General features: G+C 40.0%; 1 protein-coding gene across 8 annotated transcripts; it reads right to left on the minus strand.

The window, feature by feature from the left end:
- Positions 1 to 39: 39 nt before the first annotated feature.
- On the minus strand, positions 40 to 25,906 carry LOC118419825 (RNA-binding protein 26-like). 8 transcript variants are annotated; one of them, XM_035826432.1, is made up of 26 exons: positions 25,600 to 25,906; positions 22,653 to 22,771; positions 21,839 to 22,005; positions 19,949 to 20,049; positions 19,506 to 19,603; positions 18,585 to 18,872; positions 17,724 to 17,933; positions 17,161 to 17,286; positions 16,711 to 16,842; positions 15,792 to 15,824; positions 15,010 to 15,045; positions 14,642 to 14,677; positions 13,566 to 13,736; positions 12,528 to 12,671; positions 11,706 to 11,842; positions 11,054 to 11,209; positions 10,035 to 10,157; positions 8,661 to 8,828; positions 7,755 to 7,829; positions 7,331 to 7,396; positions 6,593 to 6,685; positions 5,452 to 5,556; positions 4,482 to 4,685; positions 3,712 to 3,798; positions 2,923 to 3,033; positions 40 to 1,877 (listed from the first exon to the last, which is right to left on the minus strand). In XM_035826432.1, exons 1-26 carry the CDS (start codon positions 25,656 to 25,658, stop codon positions 1,788 to 1,790), a joined length of 3,135 nt encoding a protein of 1,044 aa, XP_035682325.1. In that variant the 5' UTR covers positions 25,659 to 25,906; the 3' UTR covers positions 40 to 1,787. The 8 variants fall into 8 exon arrangements, with proteins under 8 accessions (XP_035682325.1, XP_035682324.1, XP_035682326.1 ...); XM_035826431.1 differs by having other exon boundaries at positions 5,452 to 5,583; XM_035826433.1 differs by lacking the exon at positions 15,792 to 15,824 and having other exon boundaries at positions 5,452 to 5,583.
- Positions 25,907 to 26,884: the final 978 nt, after the last annotated feature.

Below are 26,884 nucleotides of genomic sequence, written 5' to 3' on the forward strand. Positions count from 1 at the left end.
CAATTTTTTCTTCTTTTCAGTGAATTGTTTTTCATGCTCTTTTTTTTAGCCCAAATTCTCTTTTTTTTTTAACAAGTTTTTGTTTTCAAACCTTTTAAAATGTGGCCGACTTTCTTTTTTCTTCTTTTTCCATCTCACCCACAGTTTAATGATCTTCAATACATCTTTATAAATGTACAGAAAGTTTACATTGATGTTGTCAACACTAGACACTTGTAACTTGCCTTGTATACATGCCTGACTTCAATTATCAAACAAAAAACAACAGACTTCCCTACTTTTAACAAAATATCTACAGAATGACAAATTTTCACTTGCACTTTGTCACATTAACATGCTACACCAAACGATACTTAGTGTTCATCTACAAAAACATTATAATTGTATTACCACAATTCAGTACAAACATTTTTCCTTAACTTTGTACATTTTAACTGTAATATAATAGCCACATCAACTTTAGGAGTCAGAGAACTTGGGACACGAAAAAATCAACAATGAGAATGTTAGCACAGAAGTTGGATTGCAGCAAACGATTTTTGAAACTAACTTGTCCCACGAACAACCTCAATAATTTCGAAGCCTGAATTCCAACAGCTACAATTATCATTTGCAAAAATATATTGTAGCAACACAATACCTGTCTCAATTTTTTGTCAAAGTTTCTACAATGTAGAAAAAACATGACAATGGAAAAGACTGATGCAGCTTCGTTTGGTTTGCAAACATAGAAATTGAGGGTTCATTTACAATTTACAGAACGTTCCATTTAAAACCTCAAGAATAGGGCAGCTAGCAACATTTTTGCTCCATCTACATGCATTATTTGATTTCCATCGACATATTCCTATTCATTCTTGACCTAGCCATGTACATGTAGTCATCATAAATGAATTTCTGATTGCCCCTTCTTGAGATTTTCAATGGAACACAAACTCAAACAATCTCAAACATACATGGTAGAATTACACTCTGATTTTCATCAGCACCAAACTAGAACAAAACATAGTATTACACAAATTTCTTAACAAATTTCAACCTAATTTTTTTGCTACTAGTAACCATTAACATGAAAATAGTATACATACAAGTAGTCAAGTGTATTTGTACAAGAGGCAGTGAGTGCTTCTGCTTTGTATGTTACATTTGACATGCGTGATATGACATAGCCATAAATACACTTCTTTTGCAAAAACTCCCGAACAAAAAGAAGAAACATGGCCACATACATCAATGACGATGTGTAGCAAATTTGCTTTAAGCTAGAAATATAAGACGATGCTTTCCTCTCGTAGCCTGGGTACCATCCGGGAAGTAGTTCACTCCTTTGTTTGCTTTTGCTATCTGTCTGGAGACATGCACATTCAAACCATTTGGTGGTGATGCCAGTTAACGAGCGAATCAAGGAATAGGTTCTAGAGCGCTCGTTCGATGACAACAGGCCCGCGCACAAGCAGACGGAGGTCTTGACCGGTGTTGGAACGCCTGTTCGAACGATCGCTTGAACCAATTCCACAATTCGCTCAAATGTGGGGACCAATCAGCACCTGCGTCCAAACTTCCAGACGATTCCAGACGTTAAGATGGTCCACGTTCCCAGACGGAAACACAGAGAAGCGACTGTATGTGGTGCATAATGAATGTCAGAGCTAGAAGCGACTGTATAGAGTATATAATGAACGTCAGAGAGAACTATTTTCCGGATGGTACCCAGGCTATTCCTCTTGTGAGAAGCACTTAAAATGTAACAGTAGTGTTTGGAAGATTTGGACCAGGTGCCGTTGGCATCACCGTCTCCAGGATCTGGACTCTGATTCGTCCTCATCATCTTCGTCATCATCCGGTAGTGGAGCTAGGAGAGCATCCTCTTCATCGTCCTGTAGACAGAAGCAAACAGCTATCAACACATGAAGAAATCTAATCTTTAAGTATACTGTTATTGTTTTTGTTGTTATTGGTTGGGCTGACTACTCTCTCTTGGCAGCCAGGGGCTGAATTGCAAGGAGCTTACAATAGGCAGGGCTAAATCGCAAGGTTCTGGAGCAAGCTGCCATTTGGCACCACTCAGGTGATCTCAATACAACAGTCACAAGTGTCTCTAGCGAACAGCCATTCGGCGCCACTCAGGTGACTTCAATACGACAGTATTTGCCCCAGGTGTGGCCATGGGCCTTTAGGGTTTGAACTACGCACACCGCACCATCACACGTGTGGTGGGTTATTGTTAATGTGCCTGGGGTGTGGCTCTCCCAAACACGTCACTGGACCTCCATTTGACGTCCTATCTAAACAAAACAAATAGAGAGCCACAAAAGCACCAGTCAGAGTGTACATTGGGTGACTCCACCACATTGTCACTGACTGGTACTAGAAATAAGCAAAGCAAAAGTAAAAATATAGTGTGTTATTCCATGTAAAAGTTGACTGATCAGATTCAAATACAATGATTCAACCTGTAGTTTCCATTGTGATGAAATCAGTAAGAACTAAGAACACCCTCCAGGTTAATTTTGGACTTCTAGATTAATTCCGGACAAAACTTAATCATTTGAAAAATGATTAACCAAATGAATTAAGATTTGAAATTATGGTTTAATAAATGGTAATTAATATGTAGATTGCAATTGGATGTCTCCAGGAACAAAGCCAATTCTGGAGAATTCTGGGACCCTGGGCCAGAATTCTGGCCCAGAGTCAGAATTCTGCAGAATTCTGGGAACCTAAAGCCAGAATTCTGCAGAAGCATTATTCCTGGAGACATCTAATTGCAATCTACATATTAATTACCTTTTAACAGACCATAGTTACAAATCTTAATTCATTCGGTTAATCGATTTTCAAATGATTAAGGTTTGTCCGGAATTAATCTGGAAGTCCAAAATTAACCTGGAGGGTGTTTAAGGTAAATAAAAGAGTTCTCACATTCAGGTCGACCTCGCCTTCGTCATCATGGTCTAAGGTCACTGTCCTGGTTGGAAGGTTCCACGTGATGGTCAAGGTCGTGCCCTTGAAAATGCTCCCTTTGGTGGCAGCCTGGCATGCAAGAGTCAAACGTAGTGTCAGTCATGTGCAAAAATTAATGCAAAAATTAATTAAGATAGGTATACAATGTAATGTATTATGTAGTATAGGATATGAGTTTTTCTGTTTGACATAAGCATAATTGCCACAGATTTTTTGCATATATTTTGTTTATTCCTTGTGTGTACAACTAACATACATGGGCGTGTGTGTGTGTGTTGTGTGTTTGCACGTGACACTGTGTGTGTATGCGTTTGTGTGTGCGTGTGTGATTGCACATGTGACACTGTGTGTGTGTGTGTGTATGCGTGTATACAAATGTATGTGTGTGTGTGTGTGTGCATGCGTGTTTGCACATGTGACACTGTGTGTGTGTGCGTGCGTGTATGTGTGTGTGTGCGTGCGTGCGTGTTTGCACATGTGACACTGTGTGTGTGTGTTTGAACATGTGTGACACTGTGCATGTGTGTGTGTGTGCGTGTGTTTGCACATGTGACACTGTGTGTGTGTGTATGCGTGTATATGTGTGTGCGTGCGTGTTTGCACATGTGACACTGTGTGTGTGTGTGTGCGTGTTTGAACATGTGTGACACTGTGCATATGTGTGTGAGTTTGTGAAGAATATGCAGCTTCTGTGTGAATGTATATTCCTTTTACATTGTACTTACACAAACTTTATTGACTACTCACAATTTCAGCCTCCAACCTAGTCTTGAACTCCAGCAGCAAAGTCAAACCTGTCTCATCATACTCCACCTTCTCCACTTCACCAAATTGCTGCAGAAATAAAAACTATCAACCTAAAGGTGTACGGGCATGGTTGTGCAAAAGTGTCAATGTATCGAGGTCATCAGGACTAGACATCTATCGTGCAAGGAACTGTCAGGGAAGATGAAAAGGGGTAGACGACAGAAAAGATTCAAATATAATATCAGTCCAAGAATTCAAAATGAATGATACTTGGTGAAACATTAAGAACAAAAAACGAAGAAGGGTGGTGAAAACTGATTGTCAAATCTTCTGTGATGCCCCACCAGTAAAACAGTTAGACTAAAGTATACATGTAGATGAGATGTTAACTTAGTGTTACTAAGTCCCTAAGTTATACTTATACCTGGTCCATTCTATTTTATCTGTTACAGTATGTATGATAAACTCAACTTCGACAAGGTGAAGATACTAATGATTCCGAACCGGATTACTTTCTCAGGGGAGTGAAAGCGGCCATTTACCCACCAACCTTCCCTCAACCGAGACGGGGGCCAATACCAACTGCCAAGCACCTTTGACCCTTTGCTGACGTCACACTTCTGGTCTGGATGTGTGACTTAGGCTTTGGATCATTTCAACTTGATAAGGATCAGAGGACTGATCGAAAGCTTGTTGGTAAGCCCTTTATTTTGTGTATGGATATATGGTTTTCAAAATTGTAACATAATGAACTCAACATGTATCCTTACCGAGAGATGAGTGAGAATCTCATCCTTGTCTCCTATCTGGTACCCTGTGATAGCCAGTTGTTTGGGTCTCCTGTCCAGTACCGCCCCCGCTCGTGTCCGCAGGTACGGCCTCCCCCTGCCCCTACCCCTCACAACGCCCCCTCTTCCCCTCCCTCGCCCCCTACCCCTGCCTCGACCAGCGTTCAGTAGACCCAGGGACTGTGCCTGAAACGAGAGGAAAGAAGTGACATTTTTCTTTAGATTTCAGATTTTTAAAAAGTCCAAATCATTCCCACAACTTAAAGCCGCATTCCACTCCAGAAGTGAGTGTTATTTTCTGATAGATGATTTTTTGGGGGATACAAATTCACTCGACTTTTTGCAAACTTAGCTCATTTGACTTTTCAACAAAAAAATAATTTTCAAATAAGACATGTACAGATTGAAGAACTTCTAAATCTATATCCTAGTGTGAGAGGGTAAAGAGACCATACTACAGCAGGGCTCAAAGTTCATTTCTGGGAATACATGCACTCAACCTAAACATTTGCGTGCACAAAAAACTTTTGGGTGCACAACATAAAATAAAGTAGAGTAAAGATTTTATCATTTTTTCTGACACTTAGATGTCAAAAACATGTTGTATTATACTAGTGCACAATACACATGTACCCAAAGGAAAATATTGGCTGCACTAGTCTGGTGCATCCACAATAGAAAATTAACTGCACAGCTCTGATTTTGGGTGCACATGCTTCCAGTATTGTAAATGCAGAAATGTTTGTGGTGGTTTTTCGTTAACAGTTTTCGCGGTGGCAACTTCACTGCAAACTCAAAACCACAGTGAAAACTAAATATCCCAGGTACCGCAAAATTAAATCCACGCAAACCTAAATGCTTTTACAGTATTTCAGGCCATGTAGAATACAGTAACCCTGACACTTGATATAAAAACCTCCGACAGTGCGAGCAACTTTTCCTTGTAACTCACCTCTTGCTGTAGTTCTGCTAGTCTCTTCTTGAGCGCCGTGGTGTCCTCTCCGGCCGTCTTGGCGTTGAGAAGGTCCATCTCAGCGTCCAGCAGCTCTCTCTGAGCCTGCAACATGTGCAGCGGCCGGGAGTCCTGTCAATCAAATATGGCTGGCAAATCTGTGCTCTGGTTAGGGGTGGGAGGGGGGCACTCTGGGGCAAATCAGTGTCAAAACTTCAGAACAGGTTTGAGGAACGAAATGGTTTGAAGCTGGCATCACACAGTAGGAAAGTGGCTCAAAGGGGACATTTTCATAGCACAATTTTTAGGGGTCGACCGATAAGTAACTAAGTGACACTGGGCAGACATATCATATGAATAATAGACAGAATCGAAAGATTGGCAACCTTTTTGTAATCTTGCAATCAACATCTTTACCCAAAAATCTTTGAGAGTGCGGCAAACAGCAATTTCTCACTCGACAGGCATCTCAGGATCCGATATGATTTTGGATACGCTCAGACGTTTCAGATAACATCTGTTATTTTTCGTCAGTTACAAGTCAAGAAAGAAAACAGATGTTATCTGAAACGTTCGACCGTTTCCAAAATCATATCCAGTTTGATTTCTGTGAGTAATTGCTATTTGGCATGATCTTATTACCTGGATGTCTAACCTTCATAGACATATATTTAAGAGTGCGATGCCAGCATAACAGTATCAAAACTTCAGAATAGAAAAGTGGAAAAAAATTGATTTAGGGAAGAGTGAGTAAGAAAAAAAAAGTCAACAAAAAAAAAAAGACTGGGAATATGAGAGAAAATTTGAAATTTTGTTCATTATTGGTATACTATTTTACTTTAGGGAAATTTTGAAAAACAGGTGGTTGGACTGGGAGGGTGTCTCAAATGGTTCTCATAAAGCTACAGATTCTGATATACAATAATACGTAATGGTTATAACTTCAAAGTAAAGATAGCATAGTGGTAACATTAATCTATAAAAGAAGAAAGAATCAGGAATTAAACTCAGTATTTGTAATAATCTTAGGTTAAAACTGTGTTCTTTTTAATTACAAGGTCATATCAATAATTGACAAAGATAACAATGCGATGCCTAACTGAATAAGGAAACATCCAAACATATCAAACATTGAACATACCTCTTGTCTGGTTTTTGGCTTGGCCGTTGTTGCTGCTTTGGGTGGATTGTCTGTTTTTAACTTGGTTATACTCTCCTGTACAGTCTTTAATGTCTGAAAAATAACATTATGACATTACTTTTCTCAACTATATCTGGAAATATGGTACATCATCAGATAAATAAAGGGAGTTAGATATATACTAATAAGCAGCGATTAAGTGCGTCAAAAAGTTGCATTGAGCCAACCTCGTAAATACTGGTGCAATGGCCTATGGTTATAAGTTACAGTCTTCTTGCATTCGGAAGGTATGTACATGTAGGGGATTTAAATACCAGAAATGGAGCTATGAAAAAGATATTTTGTCTGCTATATTTGTATCAGGGCTCGAAATACCACCTGCATATACAGGTACATTGTGTAAGTGCCAGGTAAAATTGGAGCTGTGCAGGTATTTCTGATGTCTGCACCTAACCTGCACTGGTTCATGTACTGGGTTTAATACATAAATATCTTGTAAACTATGTGGATTGTTCTCAGCTGCAATGACTATTACCACCTTTAAATTATTAAGAAAAAATGGCAATCATTGGTTCTTGAACAATTTCAGTATGATCCATACTTCCGAGTGGTGCAGGTAAAATTTGTCTGGTGCAGGTAATTTTCAATGTTTTACAGGTATGCGGGAAAAAAGTATTTAGAAATTATAGCCCAGCTACAACTGTATAGAGTATAGTTATCATTCCTCACAACACTTACCTTCATGATAGCATCCCTCTCCGTAGCTGCCATACCTTTGTTCTTCTCTAATCTTTCTATCAACATCTGTCAAATACAGGAAAGAAGTTTGTTTACTTCACATATATAGTATTTGTCTTCAAGTTAGCAAAATGTTGCTTTCAAAAGAGTATAAAATGTCATTTATAATATAACATAATGTTTCCAAAGATAGAACTCTTCCTTACAACTACATGTGCCCAGATCAAGAGGATAAAAATGTCATTCGAACTGGCCCGCAATAGAACACACTTTTCTATGGTATTTTCTTTTTTTAATATATAAAAAACAACATAATTATAAATTCAATCATTTATTATGCAAATTCTAGGCTCAAAAAAGTATCTAATAACCCCAACCCTAAGAAGCCCCAGAGCCCACATCACTAAGTCTTGTAACTTCTTACCTTTTGTTGCTGGATTTGCTTTTGTAGCAGCTCCTGTTTCTTTGTCTGTAGATTCATCTTTAACTTCAGCGCCTCCTGGCAGATAGAAAAGGAAGTGCAGGTTTTTGCAAAGATTACAGCTTTCATGATGTGACACGACAATTTTATGCTGATATGTGAAACATTGGTCACAATGAAACTATAAAAAAAGAAAAAAGTCCATGCTAACTAATTAAAGAAACATTCTCTACAGGGCTGACCATATACAATGTAGTTAAAATCCATTTTGCTGGGCCTTAATTGCATGGTATGACTATGAGAAGAAAGGAGATTTTTGTGGTAATGTCAATTTCACAGTTGGAACAATTTGTCTAGTACATTAGAAACACATTCACAGAGTCATGATTTTGCAGTGGTAAGGTCACTGCCAGTGATACTATCATAAGTTCTTTTTTTAATGGATTTGTTTATTGCATGGACATTTGACCATTTCTAAGTTCTAGGCAATGAACCCAGTTGGTGGAATTATGGTAGGCGAGAGCAGTGAACACTGGTTTTGAAGGCTTGAAGATTGTAGACAGAAGGGAAACAGTTGTCATCAAGAGTTCCATAGTTTGTAAGTCTTAGAAAAGAAGCTGTTGTTACAGAGGACTTTGAGACAGGTAATTGAACAGTATACATTTTTGTAAGTTATATAACAATGTGAGATAAAAGAAACTTTAGTCTTTTGTTGAAAAGCTCTCAGTGAAGTAGTGTGAGACCATTGGAACAACAATGTCCATGAAAGGACCAGTAAAAAGAGATGGGGCAACAATTTGTCTGTGGGAGAGAGGGTCCAGCTTTCATGCCAAATGATATCCAAAAACTGCACAAATTTTAGGATTAGTGGTTACTGTAGTGTTCAAATGACCGTGTACAGTTCCTCACCTTTTTCTTCTCCTCCTGTTTTTTCCTGAGTGCTTCCTGTGCCTCGGCGACCTTCTGTGCTGCTATCTGTGATGCTGACGGCTGTTTAGCTGCCTGTGGTGTGTTCACTTTCTTCATGGCTTCTGGGTTGTACACCGTCTTAGACAGGCCCGACGAGGACGCATGGACCTATTGGGAGAAAAGGAAAAGAAGGAAATTTAACAAAAATAGGAAAATATTACTGTATCAGTGTAAAATGTAACAGTTTTGGAAAGAAGTAGAAGAAAAGAAATATGATTGATGTTCAAATTTTTAATCTCCCAATGTTTTTTTCATCTCCAAGCGGATGTAAGACTCCAGCTCATGCCAGTGCCTTAGATGCAGAATCTGAGAAAGAGTTGTATCCTTACATCTGCTTGGAAACTACTATCAAATAAATTATGTAGCATTTGTGGGAAGAGACGTGTAAAAAAAAAAATACTTCACGCTTTTTAAAAAGTCGTGCAATCTTCTTTGTTGTCATTCCCATAAGTTCACAAAATATGATTTTATCTTCTGTCAGCATATCTATACCCTTTGTTTGCTTTCAAAGTTCATCATTTGACAGAGCAAGTTTAACATTTCTTCTAAAAAAGAAACCATATTATTCTAAAACTTGAAGCTTTTTTTCCATGGCTATTTAGTGCTAAACAGCAAGGCAAAATTGAAAAAACTGACAGCTTAAACTAAGTTAAAGAGAAAAAGCCACAAAGGAATTTTTTTATAGCGAAGAAGGGCAGCACTTATATTGTTAAATAAGTGTGTACACCAAGCTTGCTCCACTACATTCAATTTGAATAGCACAATTCGATTTTACTGCTGCTTTGTGGACTGTAGATATGCTACTTTAGGGAAGATTGTGAGGAAAAAAAGGAGAAACTGTGGGCTCCAAGCCTGGGTATTTTCCAGCAAGTAGTTTGTTCCAGTGTTCATTATACACTGCATATATTGCTTCTCTGCTGTTCCATCTGGAATCCCGTTAATGTCTGGAATCGTCTAAATTTGGACGAGGGCGCTGATTGGTGCCTACACATGAGCAAATTATGGAATGGGTTCAAGCGATCATTCGAACCGGTGTTCCACACCCGAAACGTCCTCCGTCCACTTGTGGGAGGGCCTGTTGTCATCGAACGAGCGCTCTAGAACCTATTCCTTAATTCGCTCATTAACTGACGTTAGCACCAAACAGTTTGAATGTGCAGGTCTCCAGACGGATAGCAGAAGCGAACATACATGTAGGAGCGAACTACTATCCGGATGGTACCCAGGCTAGTGTGCTCCTACTATGACATGCCAAGCTCAATAATTTTTCAACAGAAGCACCTAAAAAACACCCAAACACAGTGGAGGTTTTACCTTTTCCGACATTGGCCCTGAATTTCCCGTAGCTTTGGCATGCTCGGGGTTTATGTACAGACGGTCCCGGACAGACAACCTGTGTGGACCAGGGTTGTGGTGGGGTGCCTCACCAGGTGTGGACTACATATACACAACACAAGAAACACAAGACTCACAATCCGACTGATATTCTCATTTGGGGAGGGTGCATGCCAGGGCTCTAGCCAGCTTGAATTTTTTTTCCGTCAGCCAATTCCCACTGTCGCGAAAACCGCGAAAACACTATTCCAGGAATTAGAGAGACTGAACTGAGACCTTGAAAAACGGGTTCTAATGAGATTATTGTATGCAAAATGCCGCCGACACATTCATAATAGCAAAACAAACAGTGTGTGGCTTTTACCGCCGTGGACGGCGTCCCCAAGCCGCCTGTAGCTTCCACCAAGGATTTTTGTCAGTCAAGGTTGACGGATTGGTATCAAAATTTTTCTGTCACACGCAGCAAATTTCCGCCAATTGACGGGAAAACGGACGCTGGCTAGAGCCCTAGTGCATGCTGAACCAACGTAGCTTTTTCATCCATTCAAGATCAAGGCCTGTCTGACTCTAAAATCTATTTTTTTATCATCTATAAGTTCACGTAGGACACAGGGTTCTTGCCAGCGCAGTTGAGCATGGGGTTCCCTATATTGTGATTTGCATTCCTATGCTGTGATTTGGGCCCCTACACTGTGTTTTAAACAGCGAAGGGGGCTTTTTCTGTTATTGTGTAACAAAGGTAAAAAGACATTGTCTTTGTTTCATTACATTTGGCCCTGAAATTATGGGAAACAGTGTTTCTGAAAAATTCAATGCAAAAATGTTTCTCCAATGTCACTAGCTAGAATGTGCTGGTAGTACAAACAATACAAATCTTACCGTCTCTTTATATTATTTACCTTTAATAATGTCTAACCTTTCTAGATTTTTATGTAAGAAAGTGTGCTCAAATAATGATGCTCTGAACACGAACAGGAACAAACAACAGTGCCCCCTACCTGTCCCTGGTGGTGCTGCGCCTGGTCCTTGTTGTGCCAGAAGACCCGGATGAACCTGTTGTTCAGTACAGCGTCGGTGCACTGGTGGGCCGCTCGCGCCTCTGCATTACTGGAGAAGGTCACCAGGGCGCTCTCAGGGTCACCGTCAAAACACACCTGGAAGCATGGAAATGTTCTTTGTCAATCAATCAAGAGCAAGTCAAAGAATGAGTGAGTGTCAGGGAGTGATAGTGGGTCAGTTAGTCAGTAAAGTGAGTGACAGTGAGTGAGTGAGTGAGCAAGAGTTGTGAGAGTGGGTGAGTGAGTGAGTGAGAGTGAGTGAGGACGGAAGCAAGAGTTGTGAGATAGGGTCAGTGAGTAAGCAAATGTGTGAGCAACAGTTGTGAGTTAGAGTGGGTCAGTGAGACAGTGAGTGAGTGAGTGAGTGATTGAGCAATACAGATTGTCACACTTGTAGCAAGAAGAAAACCTACAATGTCTATAATAATACGTACAGTAACTGTTAATCTGCAAGATATTGGGTACAATGATGAAAAATGGAGCCATCCTAGTGTCTTGCACACTTCAAGTACATTGTCCAGTTACAATATGATACCTGCTTTCAGAACCTGGCAAACAAAGTAGTCGGCCATCCCCATAACAAATAACCTACCTGTACATTTGAGACCGTTCCGAACCTCTCGAAGTAGCCGGAGAGCTTGGAGACAGTGTTCATGTCCCGTGGGACCTTCTTAATCTCCAAGGTGCAGTTGGTGTGCTTCCATCCAAGTCTGTCCCTCACATGGCCACCTGTAACATCATTGACATTTTTATTAGTAATTAATAACTTTCATTAAAATTCATAATTTTGTACTATGACAATCGGTGCAATGGCCAAGTGGGTAGAGTGTTTCCTTTGCATTCTGTGGGTCGTGTCAGTTCAGTCCTTGGCCTGGTCATTTACTAAATACTTAAAGAATGGTGCATGCTGCTTTCTCTGCTTAGCACTCAGCACTAATGAGAAAGAGTATGGAAGTTAAACACACATCACTACCAGCGGATTAGCCCCCTGCTGTACTGTCCTCCAGAAATGTGTGGCCCAGGGGCTACAGAAATGGAGATGGGTACAACCCTTAAGTATCTGTTAGGACCCCTAAGATGCACAGGCAACTTTAGAGTTTAGAATCCTTTAGAGTTAGAATCCTTCGCACATATTTTGGTGCAAAGGGGCAGTGACCATTTCTGTTTCTGAATCAATAGCTACACAAGGCCACTTCAGTAGGCAACTAGGCTTATCACTGGTAGAAGAATATGTTCAACTCCAATACTCTTTCTCCCAAGTGCCGAGTGCAAAGCAGAGAAAGTGTCACCGTAACCTTTGAATGCCAACAGTCACCAAAACGTCAGTAAGTGATCATATACTGGTTGCACACAAAGAAGACGTTTTCAACCATTGATTTACCAGCGAGATGAAACTATTCGCGGATGAGCTCACCTTGTTTTACCGGCGGTCCCGCATAAGGCATCCCCGGCCCGCTGCCTGGCCCCATGGCCTGGTGAAACGTTCTCTTACGGTTCTCTCCGCTGTCAATCACCACACGGGTGTGGCCGGACGGGGTGTCTGACACCTGGGGTTCAACTATGTCCGTGAAGAGATGGAAATAGCAAAATTTATTACAGTTTATAAGAAATTCAGTTCACGTATGCATCGATCTAGAGGTTCTATCTAAGAACTCAGAAGTACTGTTTTAGAGGAGGGCCACACCTCAAGCATGTTAAAGAACCCACTACACTACTTCCTTGCGCCAGTTAACAAACCTAAGTTGTACAAAATGTAGTTACTGAGTGTATAACCTGACAAGTTCACCAGTTTGTTTAAATATGTGAAACAAACTCTTGTCTTTTATCCAGAAGTAATTGAATGGCCATTTCATACATGTGCTTTTTCATTTAAACAGTTTTCTTCAAAACATTAAGGTTTCAGGGTTGGCTAAATTGGCATTTTGACTTTCCATTGTTTTCTCATTGATGAATGAAGAAAGAATGAAACGGTAACGACTATTAATAGATCGGCATGAAAGAATTCAAAATCTGACTTTTTGGGCCATATGGATGACTTCATCAGGTTTTATTGCCCCTGATATTATTTTTTTCTATGAGAAAATACAGCACTTTAATTGGCACATTCCACTGCATTAAAACTATGATTTTCATGTGCATAATGATGAAGGCTACAAACTCACGTTTGCGCCAATCGATATCTGCTAATGATCATTCTGTAGTTATTAGAAAATAATGATCATAGTTTTCATCTAATTGAAAAAAAAAAATTTCCTAAAAGCTACAAAGGCCGGCCATAGGTTGTTAATCCCGTCTGTCTAGGGCACAGTATTGCAAGGTAGAGGCTTTTACATGTGCCTCCCAAACCCTGGGTTGTGTGAAGAAATTTGGGAAAAGAACCCTTCCAAAGACACAATGTCTTGCTGGGAATCAAACCAGTTATCTCTCAATCATACGTCAATTAGTGTCTCACCTTTGGGTGTTGTGATGGTAGAGACCATGGGTACAGACACCAGTGCTCGGGTCTGGGTGGGGTTAACGTTCCTGTTGTTCCCACCTGACCAGTAAGGGGGCCTCTGTGCAACCGGACCGGCATCAAGTCCTGGCAACTCTGGGTTGTAACCGTCCGGATCAAACGGCTCTCCTGTAAAAATAAGGGATATCAATAAGATTAGAAGGTAAGCCTAGACACTTGCAACACAATATGAAGAATTTTGGTACTAAAGTTCTAATACACTAGAACGGTGTACAGGTACAATGTTGAGGAGGTCTTTTTAAAGGGGAACTAAACTCCAGAACAGGCTGTTATTTTCCATAATAAAATAAGTGATTCAGAAGTACAAAAAATTCATACTACTTCACAGTATACCCAAGCATTAGTCCTGCAAGCATAGTAGTGACAATGTCATGGTAGTTACCGTTTCTCAATAAACCATAATTACTATGCATCAAAAAGCATTCAGTATTCTACTAAGGTCCCTGCATGAGTACACTCTAATGGAATTTAAGAAGCAATTTCATCCTATAATAATTTTTTGGGCCGTAAGAAATACTCGTTTTGTTATGTCTTATAACATACATATGGTATCAACAATTGGCCTTCTTGGTGAGCTTATCATCTCACCAAAAATATTTACACTGAAGGAACTCTCTATAAACTATGTATAGTACGGTATAGGAGTATAAGGGTAGGGTATTCTGCAAAAAAGCTATAATTGTTCTTCGTGGCCTTGTATCTACAAACTTGTGAAATGCTATGGTGAGTAGCAAAATTGTGCAGAATATGTTGTACACAAAGAATAACATTGTATCCTCCTACAACAGTTACACTTACAGTCTGTAGTGCCACCTTGCTCTATTTGAGGTCCTTCTCCCATTTTTTGTGCAATAACCAAAAATAAAGTATGCACCTGTACTTTAGAAATATAATTCTATAAAGTATGCCACTTTGGTAACAACTTGCAGCACTTCTGAATTTTGAAAAGTTCAAAAAGTGCATACTTCATTCCAGAAAATAAAGTTCTCTGTACTATAAGGAGTTCTACTTGCTTTTTGGTGGCAGGGGTGGAGGTGGCATTCTGATGTCTATGTACATGTAAGTAAAAATAGAATGATATGTTCAATGTACATGTACAGTAGGTCTTCTTACATGACACTCCACAGAATTTATGCTGTTCCATCAGGAATTTTTGCTGGGTGCTTTTGTTTGTCTGCTTGTTTATTTTTTATTTAACCAGGGTTACATATCGCCAATGTAGGCGTTTTCAGCATAATAACATGAATATATACAGTTTTTGGACATACATTTTGTGAAGATTTCTAAAATACACACATTTACTTGCACTACAAATATGTGTGCATATTAATTTGTGCAGGGTTGCTCAACAATGTGCTCTTCTATAAGGAGTTCTACTTGCTTTTTGGAGGTGGGGCTGGAGGTGGCATTCTGATGTCTGAATAAACAAAGTAGAATAATATGTACTTAAATAATATGTTTTAAATCTAAATAATACACTACATCTTATGCAATCTCTTTTTGGAAGACACAATTCACATGTAGTTATGGTGGATCGCATATGTAATTACGAATAGTGGCGTAAGCTGGTGGCCTCGTGTATGACAGAGCTTCAGGAATATTAGCCTCAAGCCAGCGTTCTCACCAGGATTTTTTCACAGCGTAAAAGCACCTTAGTACACCAAAACTAACACATTAAGCAATGCCTCTCCCTGAAAATTTTTAGATTTATAAGAATATAACTCTCAGAAACACTATTTCCAATGTTTTCTGGACAGTGAAATAGATCCAATGTTTTTTTTTTCAATTTTGTGACAAAACAACCAAAAAGTCCTATTTATGTCAAAACACAGCATAGGGGCCTAAATCACAGCCTAGGGGTCCAAATCACAGCATAGGGAATGGAAATCACGGCGTAGGGAACCCCGATGCCAAAAAGGCCTGGTGGGAACAGTGTGAAAGCGTGACAACTCTGCACGTAAAACAATCCAACACACTAATCTAGAAAGGCATAGATGACCCAGTGTGATTAGCTATGAACGTGAGTCATGGCAAATTCACATTACACTACTAGCTACCGAAAAAGCATTTCGTGTTAAGCATTATATACTGCAAAATCGACAAAGATGAGGTAAGAGATGCGAAGTGTGGTTCACTGTTATCAGCTATGGAATTTCTACTTGCGTTTTGTTGGCATGATTGGCATTCTGATCATGTCTGGGAGAATGTGGAGAAACATAATGTACATTGTTCAAGAGTGTAGTCTGAATTTACCAGACATGCACAAATAACATTCAGCATTCACAAATGCATTTTTGCATTCTGTCAGACTTTTCAATTGCCAACAGAAATACTTCCTACAATCTCAATAGGTCTGTTTCTTTTTTCATCATATGGTATTTTGAAACAAGGAAAGATAGGGACAAAAGTAGTATAGTAGTTGTACGCTGAGTAATATTATTCAGGCGGTGCAAGGTGGTGCAGGTCAGGGGTCACATATAATTTATTCAGGTATAGCAGGTCAGAGGTCAAATATGATTTATTCAGGCGGCGCAGGTCAGAGGTCATGTTATGACGGCAAAATCTAGATCTGAGCAGGGGTGAAACCAAGGTAATTATGACAACCCCACCCCACCCCAAATGAACCTCCCCAATCGTGAAAGACATGCCTTTATTTGGCCTGGTTCCAAGTTTCCCGTATGAAATAAAGATGACAATGACCGTTTGCTTTTTCCGTTCTTTTATTCTGTACTTTCAAAAGTATATATTAGTCAGCGCACACCTAATACTACTGACAAATTAATTTCCTACTCTTTAAAAGTAAATAAAACTGTTGCAAAGACCTGGTGCAGCAAATTTTATCAGGCAAGTACAAAAGAGTTGTGGAAGCTACATAATTGCATAAACCGATTGTGAAACTCCAAGCACGAACTAAAAGAGCCAACATTTATGCAATCAGCTTCTTAGAAAAATGTTTTCCATAAAAAAGATGTTTCCCCGAAAAGTAAATTTTTGTAATGTTGTATTCATCTGTACCTGGGGAAATTGCTTTGTAACCTGACTTAGATAAATACCTAACTCAAAGATGTATAAAGACCCTTACCTTGTGCATATCTTGGAGGAGGGGGAGGTCCACCCCGGGGTACAGGGGGGCGCTGTGCTGCTGTCCCTGGGGGAGGGGGTGTTCTTCTAGTTGGAGGGGGGCCAGGAGGAGGCCTTGGGGGAGCCAGTCCACCTTAAACACAAAAACAGTACAAAACTTGTATGATAGCAAACAAAATAGTATATCACGCTACTGGAAGGGGTCGCACTCCTTTTGAAGGGACAATGCTGTGATCCATTGTTCATTGTAATTGTCAAAAAGAAATGGGGGCTTTTCCCTGGTACAAACAAAGTACCTGTAAATATTGTACATAGCACAATTATCATCAGTCTTCTCTGTTATGATCAGTTTAATAAGCATAATGTTCATTGAGATAAAGATTATCACTTTCGACTTGATTTCCTTTTTCATAATTATATTTCTACAACCAAGTAATGATGCTGAACTCACCTGGTCCAGGGGGTGGAGGTCTGGGTCCCCCCTCTCCAGTAGCTGGAGGGGGTTGTGACATGGGGGGTCTGGGTGGCCGTGGCCCCCTCGGACCCATTGGAGGTCTTGGGCCCATATTGGGGGGTCCTGTTGGAAAGGTCAAGTCATGTCAGAGCATATACCTAACAACAGAATTCTGCCTCACTGAAACAAGACCAAAAAAGCATTCTACTTTCCATGATTCCATGTTTTATATTTTCTAAGCATGTGCGGCTTCAAACTAAAAAAATCTCCAAAGTACAGTACAAAATGCATTATTATGTCCTCATTTGAACAATATTGACCATTATGGTAAAATCCTAATTGATATCACATTATCAGGCCTACAGTGTCGACTGTGGCTAAACAGTCCTATATGAGAATGACAGTCTCTGCCACATAGGGCACATCTGTAAACTGCAGACTCAGGTCTGTTGCAGGGTTACCATACAAAATGTATGGTAAAAACAAACAAAAAAAGAACAGTAAAAACGAAGACAATCTTTACAGCTATGACAACTGACAAATAAGGTTGTTGCCTGTACCTTGCTGTGGTGGTGGTGGCCCTCCTCCACTAAACGGGGGAGCCTGAGACATAGGGGGCCTTGGAGGCCCTATAGGTGGCATCCCCTGCTGCTGACCGTTACTGGCTGGCGGGAAGGCCAGCATACCAGGCAGACTGCTGTCTTCTACCACCACAGGGTCTGGGCCATGGTCGAACGGACACAACTCTCCTCGCATGCAGAACCCTTTTTCTGTGACAACAAAAAAAAAACCCAGACAATTCTCAAACTAAACTACTCAAAGGCAGTTTGCAAAAAGGGGAAACTGCAAAAATCTCTCTTAGATTTATATTTCAGGTTTTAATTAGGAGAGAAGCTGACACAACTGTTGACTGTATGTCAGGGGCTTTAACCTTTGACCTAAACAGATGTGCACTTTGAATTATGAATAATCTTTTTTATGTAGCTTATTGTGCAAAGTTTAAACATGATTAATTCTTTCATTTAGATGTAATGGCTGGCTTCACATATGGAATCATATGCATATTCCCTAAAATTAAATTTTTTTTTTTCGGATCCCACATTCTAAATATTTCCCCTGGTTGTGTAAAACTTTGGAATGTGGAATATTCATGATGTGGAGTAGGGTACTTCAATTAAGAAATGGTAATAGCATTCTGCTACTGGTATTATTTATTACCATTTTCTACCATTTATCTACCATGTTTTGTAAATTTCATAAATGGGACAGTGGGCTGGGAAGAAAGCAATTCACATATCCTTGCAAAGTTATTATAAGTTAAGTATCGTTGGGTGACATGCATGTACGGAACATCACAAAGGACCAACCAGATGTACAGCAGTGAAATCTAATAACCCAGTAGACATAACAAAGTCCTTTACCATCATAGTCCCTGCACCTCTGTGGTCGGGGAGGGCCCCCTCTCCCTCGACCTCCACGGAAACCCCCGCGACCTCTGTCGTTCCCGCGGAAGTTCCCGCGCCCCCCCTGGGACATCCAGGGCTGGTCGTTGGACACCACGGTTATGGTACTGCTGAGGGAGGGGGTAGTGTACGTGGGGGGTGGGGCCTTCGCTCCGTCGGGTGAGTCACTGGCGGGCGGCTCCCCGGGGGCAGAGCTGGGGTTGTCCTTGTGTGGTCTTCTGTCAGGAGAGGTGTAGTTTCTTCTCTCTGAAACAACACAAATTTTATCATTACTAAACACAACTCAAACAGAGACTGTAAAATGCAGAAACTTTTGCGGCGGGTTAATGTTCACGTTTTTTGCATTGGCCGCTTCACCGCAAACTTAAAACCACCACGAACGTTTTTCCATGGCATTAAGAGACTACAGTGTATGGTGCTACTGCGAACTCAAAACCACCGCAAAAAATCCTTTTTCCCACCACCCCACGAACTTAAATGCATTTAAAGTACTGATTGCAAGGCTAACGAGAAATAGTAGGTGTTATATCTTCGTGAAATATAGTTTTCATGAATTTTTTTTCTTTTCCATTTTGGGGGATTTCTCGATTTCTGTCTGTTGTGCATTTTCCTGCCCGTGTAGCTTTTGACCGGGGCCAAGCCATACTTCCCATCTAAGGGAACAACTTTGGACCCTGGCCAAACCAACTTTCTTATTTTTCAAACCTTCAGTTATAGAATTTTCCTGCCTACAATATTCAAATCACTGCAGACACACACACCCAAGATAAACAAGAAAACTGAAAAACAATACCTTCATTTTTATGGTGGTAATATAGTTATGTTCCACTCATAACATAGTTAAGACTGTACCCTACACTGAGTGGTCCAAATACTTACCCCTGCCGTAGTCACGTCTGTAGTCCCGCTCTCTGCCTCGCGGTCTGTAGTCGTCCCTTCGTCTTGGTCGGTCATCATCTCCATAACGTTTTCTGTCCCTGCGAAGATAAAGATATATCTCTACAAAACTATATTTGCTACATTGTACAGCGATAGACTAAAATATCATATCATCAAAAGAAACATAGTTACCAAGGTTAACACCATGCTATTGAAATAGGCACTTAAAGAATCCTCCTCTTTTGGTTAACAAAGTCCTTTGTACAAAACCACAGAGTTAATACCTCAAAAGCCAACATTTCAGTGATTGTCTGTCACCTTCCTCAGAGCAATAATGATATGTTCTACATGGCACTGCAGATAGGTGGCGCTGCTGCACTGTAAAGAAAGTGGTCCCAAATGTGACACTGAGTGAAACAGTAAGTTACCAAATCATATCCTACCTTTCTGCCGACCCTGATCTCCCGCGACTTCTGTCGTGTGGACTGCGGCTACGACTGCGTTTTCTTACCCGGCGGAAATCACGTTCATCGTCATCTGGAACCTAAATGATTGGAAGCAACAGAGTATAAAAATCAGTGTGGTACAGTGTTTCCGCCAGAGGGGCGTCCACCCGTCCATTGACGGTCTCATTTCGTTTTGGACGGCTTGAACGCAAACAGAGGCCGTCCTCATAAAAAAATGCGACCCACATTTTGCCGAGAAATCTGTACAAAGTCGATAAATGTAAACCGCAGTTTTGTGTTTTGTATTGAAGCAAGACGCTTGGGGACGCCGTCCACAGTCAGAAAGCCGCTTACTGTTTGTTTTGCTATTGTTATGATTATTGACAAATGTCTGTCGGCCTCCTTTCGCATACGTTAAAACCCGTTTTTCAAGGTCTCAGTTATAAATGCGAATTTTCCCTGCCACATTTCGAAAACTTGGCGGTAGGTCGATCTCGCTATTACACTACAAACTAATAGTTGTTATTGGGAGAAATAACTTAATAAGAAAACACACTAACTTTGTCTAGATATTAAAAACTTTAGTCTCTGTTTTCATCATCAATCATCGTAAACAAAACAAAACACGATGATCAGAAACATGTGCCCACCGGGTGCTTGGCACGGGAAATCCAAGACCTCTTTCAAGTTCGTTATCGGCAACACAGCGGAAAAATAAAGTGTTCACATAAGAGGTGATGGACGTAAAAAAACATCAAGTATAACTTTAGTTCCTTTTTATATGAGTTTTGAGCCCGCAAAATCTCCGAAAACGACAGAAATTTTCGGGATAAATACGCATCAAAAATGGCGGTCGGTAGTTGTTGTGTATCCTAGCCAATCACAGCGCTAGTTTCCCGTGACGTCGCTAGCTTTCCCAGATCTCGCGAGAAGTCACCACGTGAGATTGCGGGATTTCGGCCGCCATTACGCTCACTGTCGCCGATAGACGATGTTTTTCGTCATTTCTGAACGCAAATTTCTCGATCTATGGAAGGTTTTAGATGATTTATAAGTATACTACAACATAAAAGAGAGTATATACAAATGCTATTTCTTTTTTGAAAGCCTAAGAACCGTTTCTAGAACTTTTTAAAAGTCGTAGTACCCGTTCGGTGCGGCATACCGGTACGCGGCACAGATCATAACACTTCGGCACTGAACTTAATCGGACGTTAGTTGTTTTGTTTTTTCTTGCGACAGTTAATCATTAACTTTAATTTTCGCGATTTTACAATTAAATTTAATTTTCGCGGTTTTACAATTAAATTTAATGTTCGCGGTTTTGCAATTAAATTTAATTTAATTTTCGCGGTTTTCGCGCCCCAGGGTGGACGGCCTCCCAGCTGAGGTCTGGCGGAAACACTGGTGTGGTACATTGCCTTGTATTCAGAGAGTCTGGGCTCAAAGCCTGGTCAGGTCATAGTATACCAAAGACTTTAAAAAAAGGTACAGCTTAATTGCTTGGGACTCAGCACTTACAAGAAAGAGTATGGGACTAGCCCCTTACTAGAGTGGCTTGTAAAACAGACATAGGCATTGCCCATATACACTGAAATGATAGTCATGCAGTAGTAAGAGTTAAAAAATTCTTTGCACTAGTTTTTGGTGTTGTAACAAAGTTTTCACTCTGTTCTATATAGATGGCTTTACTTTTAAGGTTGATAAATTTAATGCATGTTATATTACACTCTGAAAAGACTTGTCGCACGTAACCTTTGCACATCTGACTGTAAGTGTAAGTGTTCTTTAAAGCTATCTAAAGCAGATGCCCCTACAGTACTTGGTAGCAATGTGTTCAGTTCTATGATCATTCTAGTGAAAAACAAAAAGGTGAAGCAAACTTACATCTTCAGACTTTCTGTGTGTGATAATAGGCTCTGGTTTCTTCTCCTCAGGTTCAGGGGTAGGAACAGGTACAGTAACAGGTACAGGTGCAGGCTCCGGCACGTGGACGGGCAGGTACGTCTTTGTGTTCAGCGCAACAAACAGGCTCTCCACAAAGGTGTTCGTTTCTACAAGTACAACAGAGGAAACAGAACATTAGATATCCAAGAAACAAAATGTTTTATAAGAAAAGAGATGAAACATTGACAATGAACAAAAGAAGGAGAAAAAGAATTTACATGTACAATCATGCAAAAATAGTTAGAGTAAATCCGTTTGATATATGATTGCAGTCCGTAATTCTAGCAACTGGGGGATAGGAAGTACTATATATGACATCGACTTAAGCAGTGACATTATTCTGGGCCTGACTTAGTGTTCACATAATTGTGAAGATGAAAGCTTAGCCGTTGAATATTGCTTGAGCCAAATTCAGTTACAACTAAATAATTAACAGTATGTCATATCTACACCTGGAAATTTATGGCATTTTTAAAATCGTTCAGTTGGTAGGCCTAGTCCTCAGGGACAAACCATAAAATTTGAGGGATAATGGAATTGCTTTATAATGCCAAGGGGAAAAAATGTTGTTTTTCCTGTTTCAGTCCTGAGAAAGATACTATAGGGTCAGTAGGTAAGAATTATCTTTTCTACTTGTAGTTGTACTTTAACTGTTGAGTGTTGAACAAAGTAAACTGAAATGCAAGAAGACACTTGAATATCCAATTGCAAGTAACACAGTTGATAAGTCTTAAACTAAGGTTGTATCTTGTACCTTTCTGAAGAAAGACCTCCAGCTGATCCTTGCACAGGGCCTTGAGCTCCTCCTGAGGCTTGTCCTTCTTCACAAGTGCCACCACATACTTGGCCAGGGCCTGGGGGTCTGCATCACAACTGTGGGGGCACAAGAAAAACATTGGTAAGGCACAGTGTTCTAGCTAGCCTGAAATTTTTTTCATTCCCTGGATTTTAAATGGAAATCAGGGTTTTCCCCGGAATTTTTTAGTATAGTGGAGGGGCTGGCAAAAATAACCCAAACAACGCACTGCACTTTCATGAAAATGGGCTCATTTGACAGAGGGTGTCTAATACTACAAGTATAATATATTGTAGTGATTCCTTTGTTGTGAAGTGGCAAAAGGACTATTGTTTTGATCATGCCCATTCACAAGTTTCTGCAGACAATGCCAACTGGAAAAGTGATGCCATTTGGCACAAAAATCTATCAATTTTCATTCATTTTAGCAAAACTAACCAAGAAAATAGGGAAGAAACACACTAAATTTCAAAAGTAGTATAGTGGAAATCCCAGGCTAGGACTAGGAGAATAGTGGAGGGCCTCCGTTACTCCATCCTCTGGGGACGACTTTGCAAATCCTGCGAAGGTGAAGCAGTCCAAAGGGGTCAGAGGCAAGCTCCCCCAAGAAAATTTTGAAATCTAGACCCCCTGAAATGCTATTTATTTTATTTTGTGTAAACAAATTTTGCTGGTAGACTCAGCTTGGTATAATGATTTATATATAATAATCAATATCTTTACATGCTGATTTTTGTCCGTCACAAAGGACGGAATAGAAACAATTTTTTTTCCGTCTCCTGCATCAAACTTCCCTCAAAGTCAAAGGACGAAGGACGGATGCAGGCTAGGTTTATTGTTTATTGTTCATTGACTCCTTAAGGTAAACCCTGGTAGGGCATAAGGAAAAGCCACAAACTGAAATAAGACCAGTATCCAACCCTATTACACAGTCAGGGCTTGATATTCTTTTTCAGGGAACAGGTGTAATGGTGTTCCTAACCTAAAACTTAGTAAAAGTTTAGGTACGCAAAGTAGCTAAACCCTTTTTGTCCTTGCACAAAAGACTATACTTATAGGGCAAACCAAGGAGGTTGAACCTTCAAGTGGCATACCTACATGTACTACTTCTACTAGAATAATCGAAGGTCGAGTTAATGAGGTATAATTACATTAATGGACAGACAGACCAGGTCCAAATACAAAGCAGATAGGCAATAGTTTTTTTTCCCTTTCTCACACACAATATACCCTACAGAACAAGGAAAAACATTATAAATTTTGCAAAAATGTTGCCTTTCTTAGTTTCTAGTTGACTTTCTATTTGCTTGCAATTTGCTTCCCAATTCAACAATCTAGTCTTGATTTATTCCAGGTTAGTATAAAATCTTGGGTCATTGTGGAGAACAGAAATCCTTGGAACAGTAATTTTAAGTGCTTGGTTTGGTTGGCAATTGTCCAATTCCTATAGCCAGGTTTCCACATGATTGGAGATGCAGACTATCTTTTCTATTTAGTGTATACACACGGCTCATTCATTGTGAAATCAATATATCCAATCTATCACTATGGTACTTCACTGTGAAATTGAAAATCTCCATCATGTGATAATACTATTATTAGCTGATCAGTACATGTTGTGAATGTTTCTTCTTCTTGCACCAGACTTAGAATGACATCTGTGCGTTGACTGCCATACACAGTAACAAATATTCACGGATTGAATATTTATAACAACGTCCATCCAAACCAATACTAATAAAGTTACTATAAAGAACTGATTGATGCACAGGAATTGATTGATTTTCAGGCATCAATATGGCAAACCTTTTCTTCTGACCTTGTCAACAATGTTATCCTGGTTACCATCTGGAAGGATATATAGTAGCTCACTCAGATGTTAATTATAAACTATATACGGTCCCTTCTCTGCTATTCCGTATTGGAACTTGGACATCTCTCACGCCTGGAATATTTCATTCTCGTTGTCCAAATGTTGCACTAAGGCGCTGATTGGTCCCATCCGGATAGTAGATCGCTCCTATGGGTTTGCATTTGCTGCCCGAAAGACTTGAAATGGTTAACTGATCTGATGATCACTCGAATCACTCGTTGGATTGGAATGCCTCTAGAACTCATTCCTTAATTCACTCATTAACTGACGTCACCGCCCAAACGATTTGAATCTACAATTCCCCATATGGGTTAAGCAGAAGGGAACACAATAGCAAACTTAATGTTCAACCTGGATGGTACCCTGGCGAGTCTAAAAATTACGTTTAACTTGAAAGGAATCGTCCCTACCACTGGCTATAGTATCCTGGGTGCTTATGCTGACTTCTTTTCCATGCATTTATGGTTAGGGAATTGGTGGCACTTGGCACAATATATTATAAACAGACCTGCAGCCACAGTTTCTTTGAATATCCCTATCACCTGTTTTCTCTTAAATAGTTTTCTTACGTTTACAATCTAGTCCATGTATTATTTCTCTTGCTTTTTTGCTTTTTCTTTTTTTGCCATTTAATCAAATATGTGCTATCAATTGAACCTCACAACCAATACGTACAATTCTCCTGGCTATATTTTCAGACAAGTTTATAGCAGACTATATTTTATATCATAAAAGTCAATAAATTTATGAGATAAAAAGCCTGGAGCTTAACACACAAAACAACAATATTCCAAGTTCCTTCTTCTCCATAAATAGTATAATCTTATTCTTTCAATTAATTTTAAAGAGGACTCTATCAAATCGACTTCCTAGTGCGGAACACAAAACTGCAACGCCTCCCTTCCTTTCAATATGTACACAAAAACGTACACCCAGTACGATCTACTCAAATGGTATTCCCCATTTTCAAACGCAGAATAACCTATCCTAACATAAGAGGATGCAATGTTTGGGAACAAATGTTATACTTACATCGGAGAAAGCGTGTTTGCCAGCCAGGTTTTGAAGGCTTCTACGTTCTCGATCGGCATGGCGAACAGAAAATGTGTTTTTCGGCAAGATCAAGCTGCTGGGACGATCACCAGACAAGTTCGAACCAACTTCGCCCTATATCCCCGTCTCGCTTTTCCTCTCTGTACGGCTGGTATAAGTCCAACGATTTCCTTCAACATATCAGGAGGAGATCTAGGTAAATTTTGGTGCGTTACTCCGATGGGAAAGTGTTCAATTTTTCCACTTGGTCATCGACATCGTTCTTCTATCCCACGAGTCACGCATTCAAAATGGCGGAATAGGAAGCTTACATTCTGTCTAGGGGGTGTTACAAATCTATGTTCATCTTTTTCTATCAGACCGTAATAGCAACAACTAGGCCAAAACATCGCAACATTCCATCTCAACTTTGTAAAAAATTGCATTTTTTTCAAATTTATGTTTTTCTTGAAAAATATTCTTATGTCATCTTTGTCATCTTTGCCTGACGTTCTGAAATGTAATAGTCCGCCTCTCGTTCCCGAAGACGAGGTGTCGTTCCCAAGTATACGAAAGCCTGAAGCGACAATAAGAAAATTATGTTTCTTCAGATCATAGTCAAGACTTCCAAATCCGTTCCCAAATTTTCAAAATTAATTTCCAAGCCGCTACACTCGTTTTCAAACATTCCAGACACATGTTCGCTTGAGTTTGAGAATAGCTCTTGAAGTGTTCAATGGCAATGAGCTGAGTAAGCGTTTTCCTGTTGTCGCTCTGGGCTTTCGTACAAGCAGGAATGCTGCTGTTTTGACCCCGGGTCACGAGAAATGATGGGTGAACGTCTGTATCTTCATCTTCTCCTTTGGTTTGAACACTAGGTATTATAGCGTACTTACGTCTATAAACGTCTTAAATAGAGATATACAGCAGTGTGTTTTCATGCAAAGGAAGAACTAGGGGAGGTCATAACTGCAATTTCCAAGCGTATTTTTGATATCAAGGAGTTGCAATTGCATGTGATTTTTACCTCCATCTTGGAAATTTGAGGTATAGTTTTTGGTCTGTTTATGTGTGGGTCTGTGTTTCCGGATATTGGTGGTCTGACTTAAGAACCTATGGATGGATATAAATGTAATATTTGTTATTAAAGTGGATATATAATTAGTGGTTCAAGGGAAGATGTCAATTTTGGGCCCCCTGGTGTGTGACCTTGATACTGCAGCAGAACTTCCGTTTTTTGTTTTGTTTTGTTCTAGGCATTCTCTGGTCTTGGTATTTATTGCAG

The sequence above is a fragment of the Branchiostoma floridae genome, chromosome 7 (genome assembly GCF_000003815.2).
Source record: "Branchiostoma floridae strain S238N-H82 chromosome 7, Bfl_VNyyK, whole genome shotgun sequence".
NCBI classification, from domain to species: Eukaryota; Metazoa; Chordata; class Leptocardii; order Amphioxiformes; family Branchiostomatidae; genus Branchiostoma; species Branchiostoma floridae.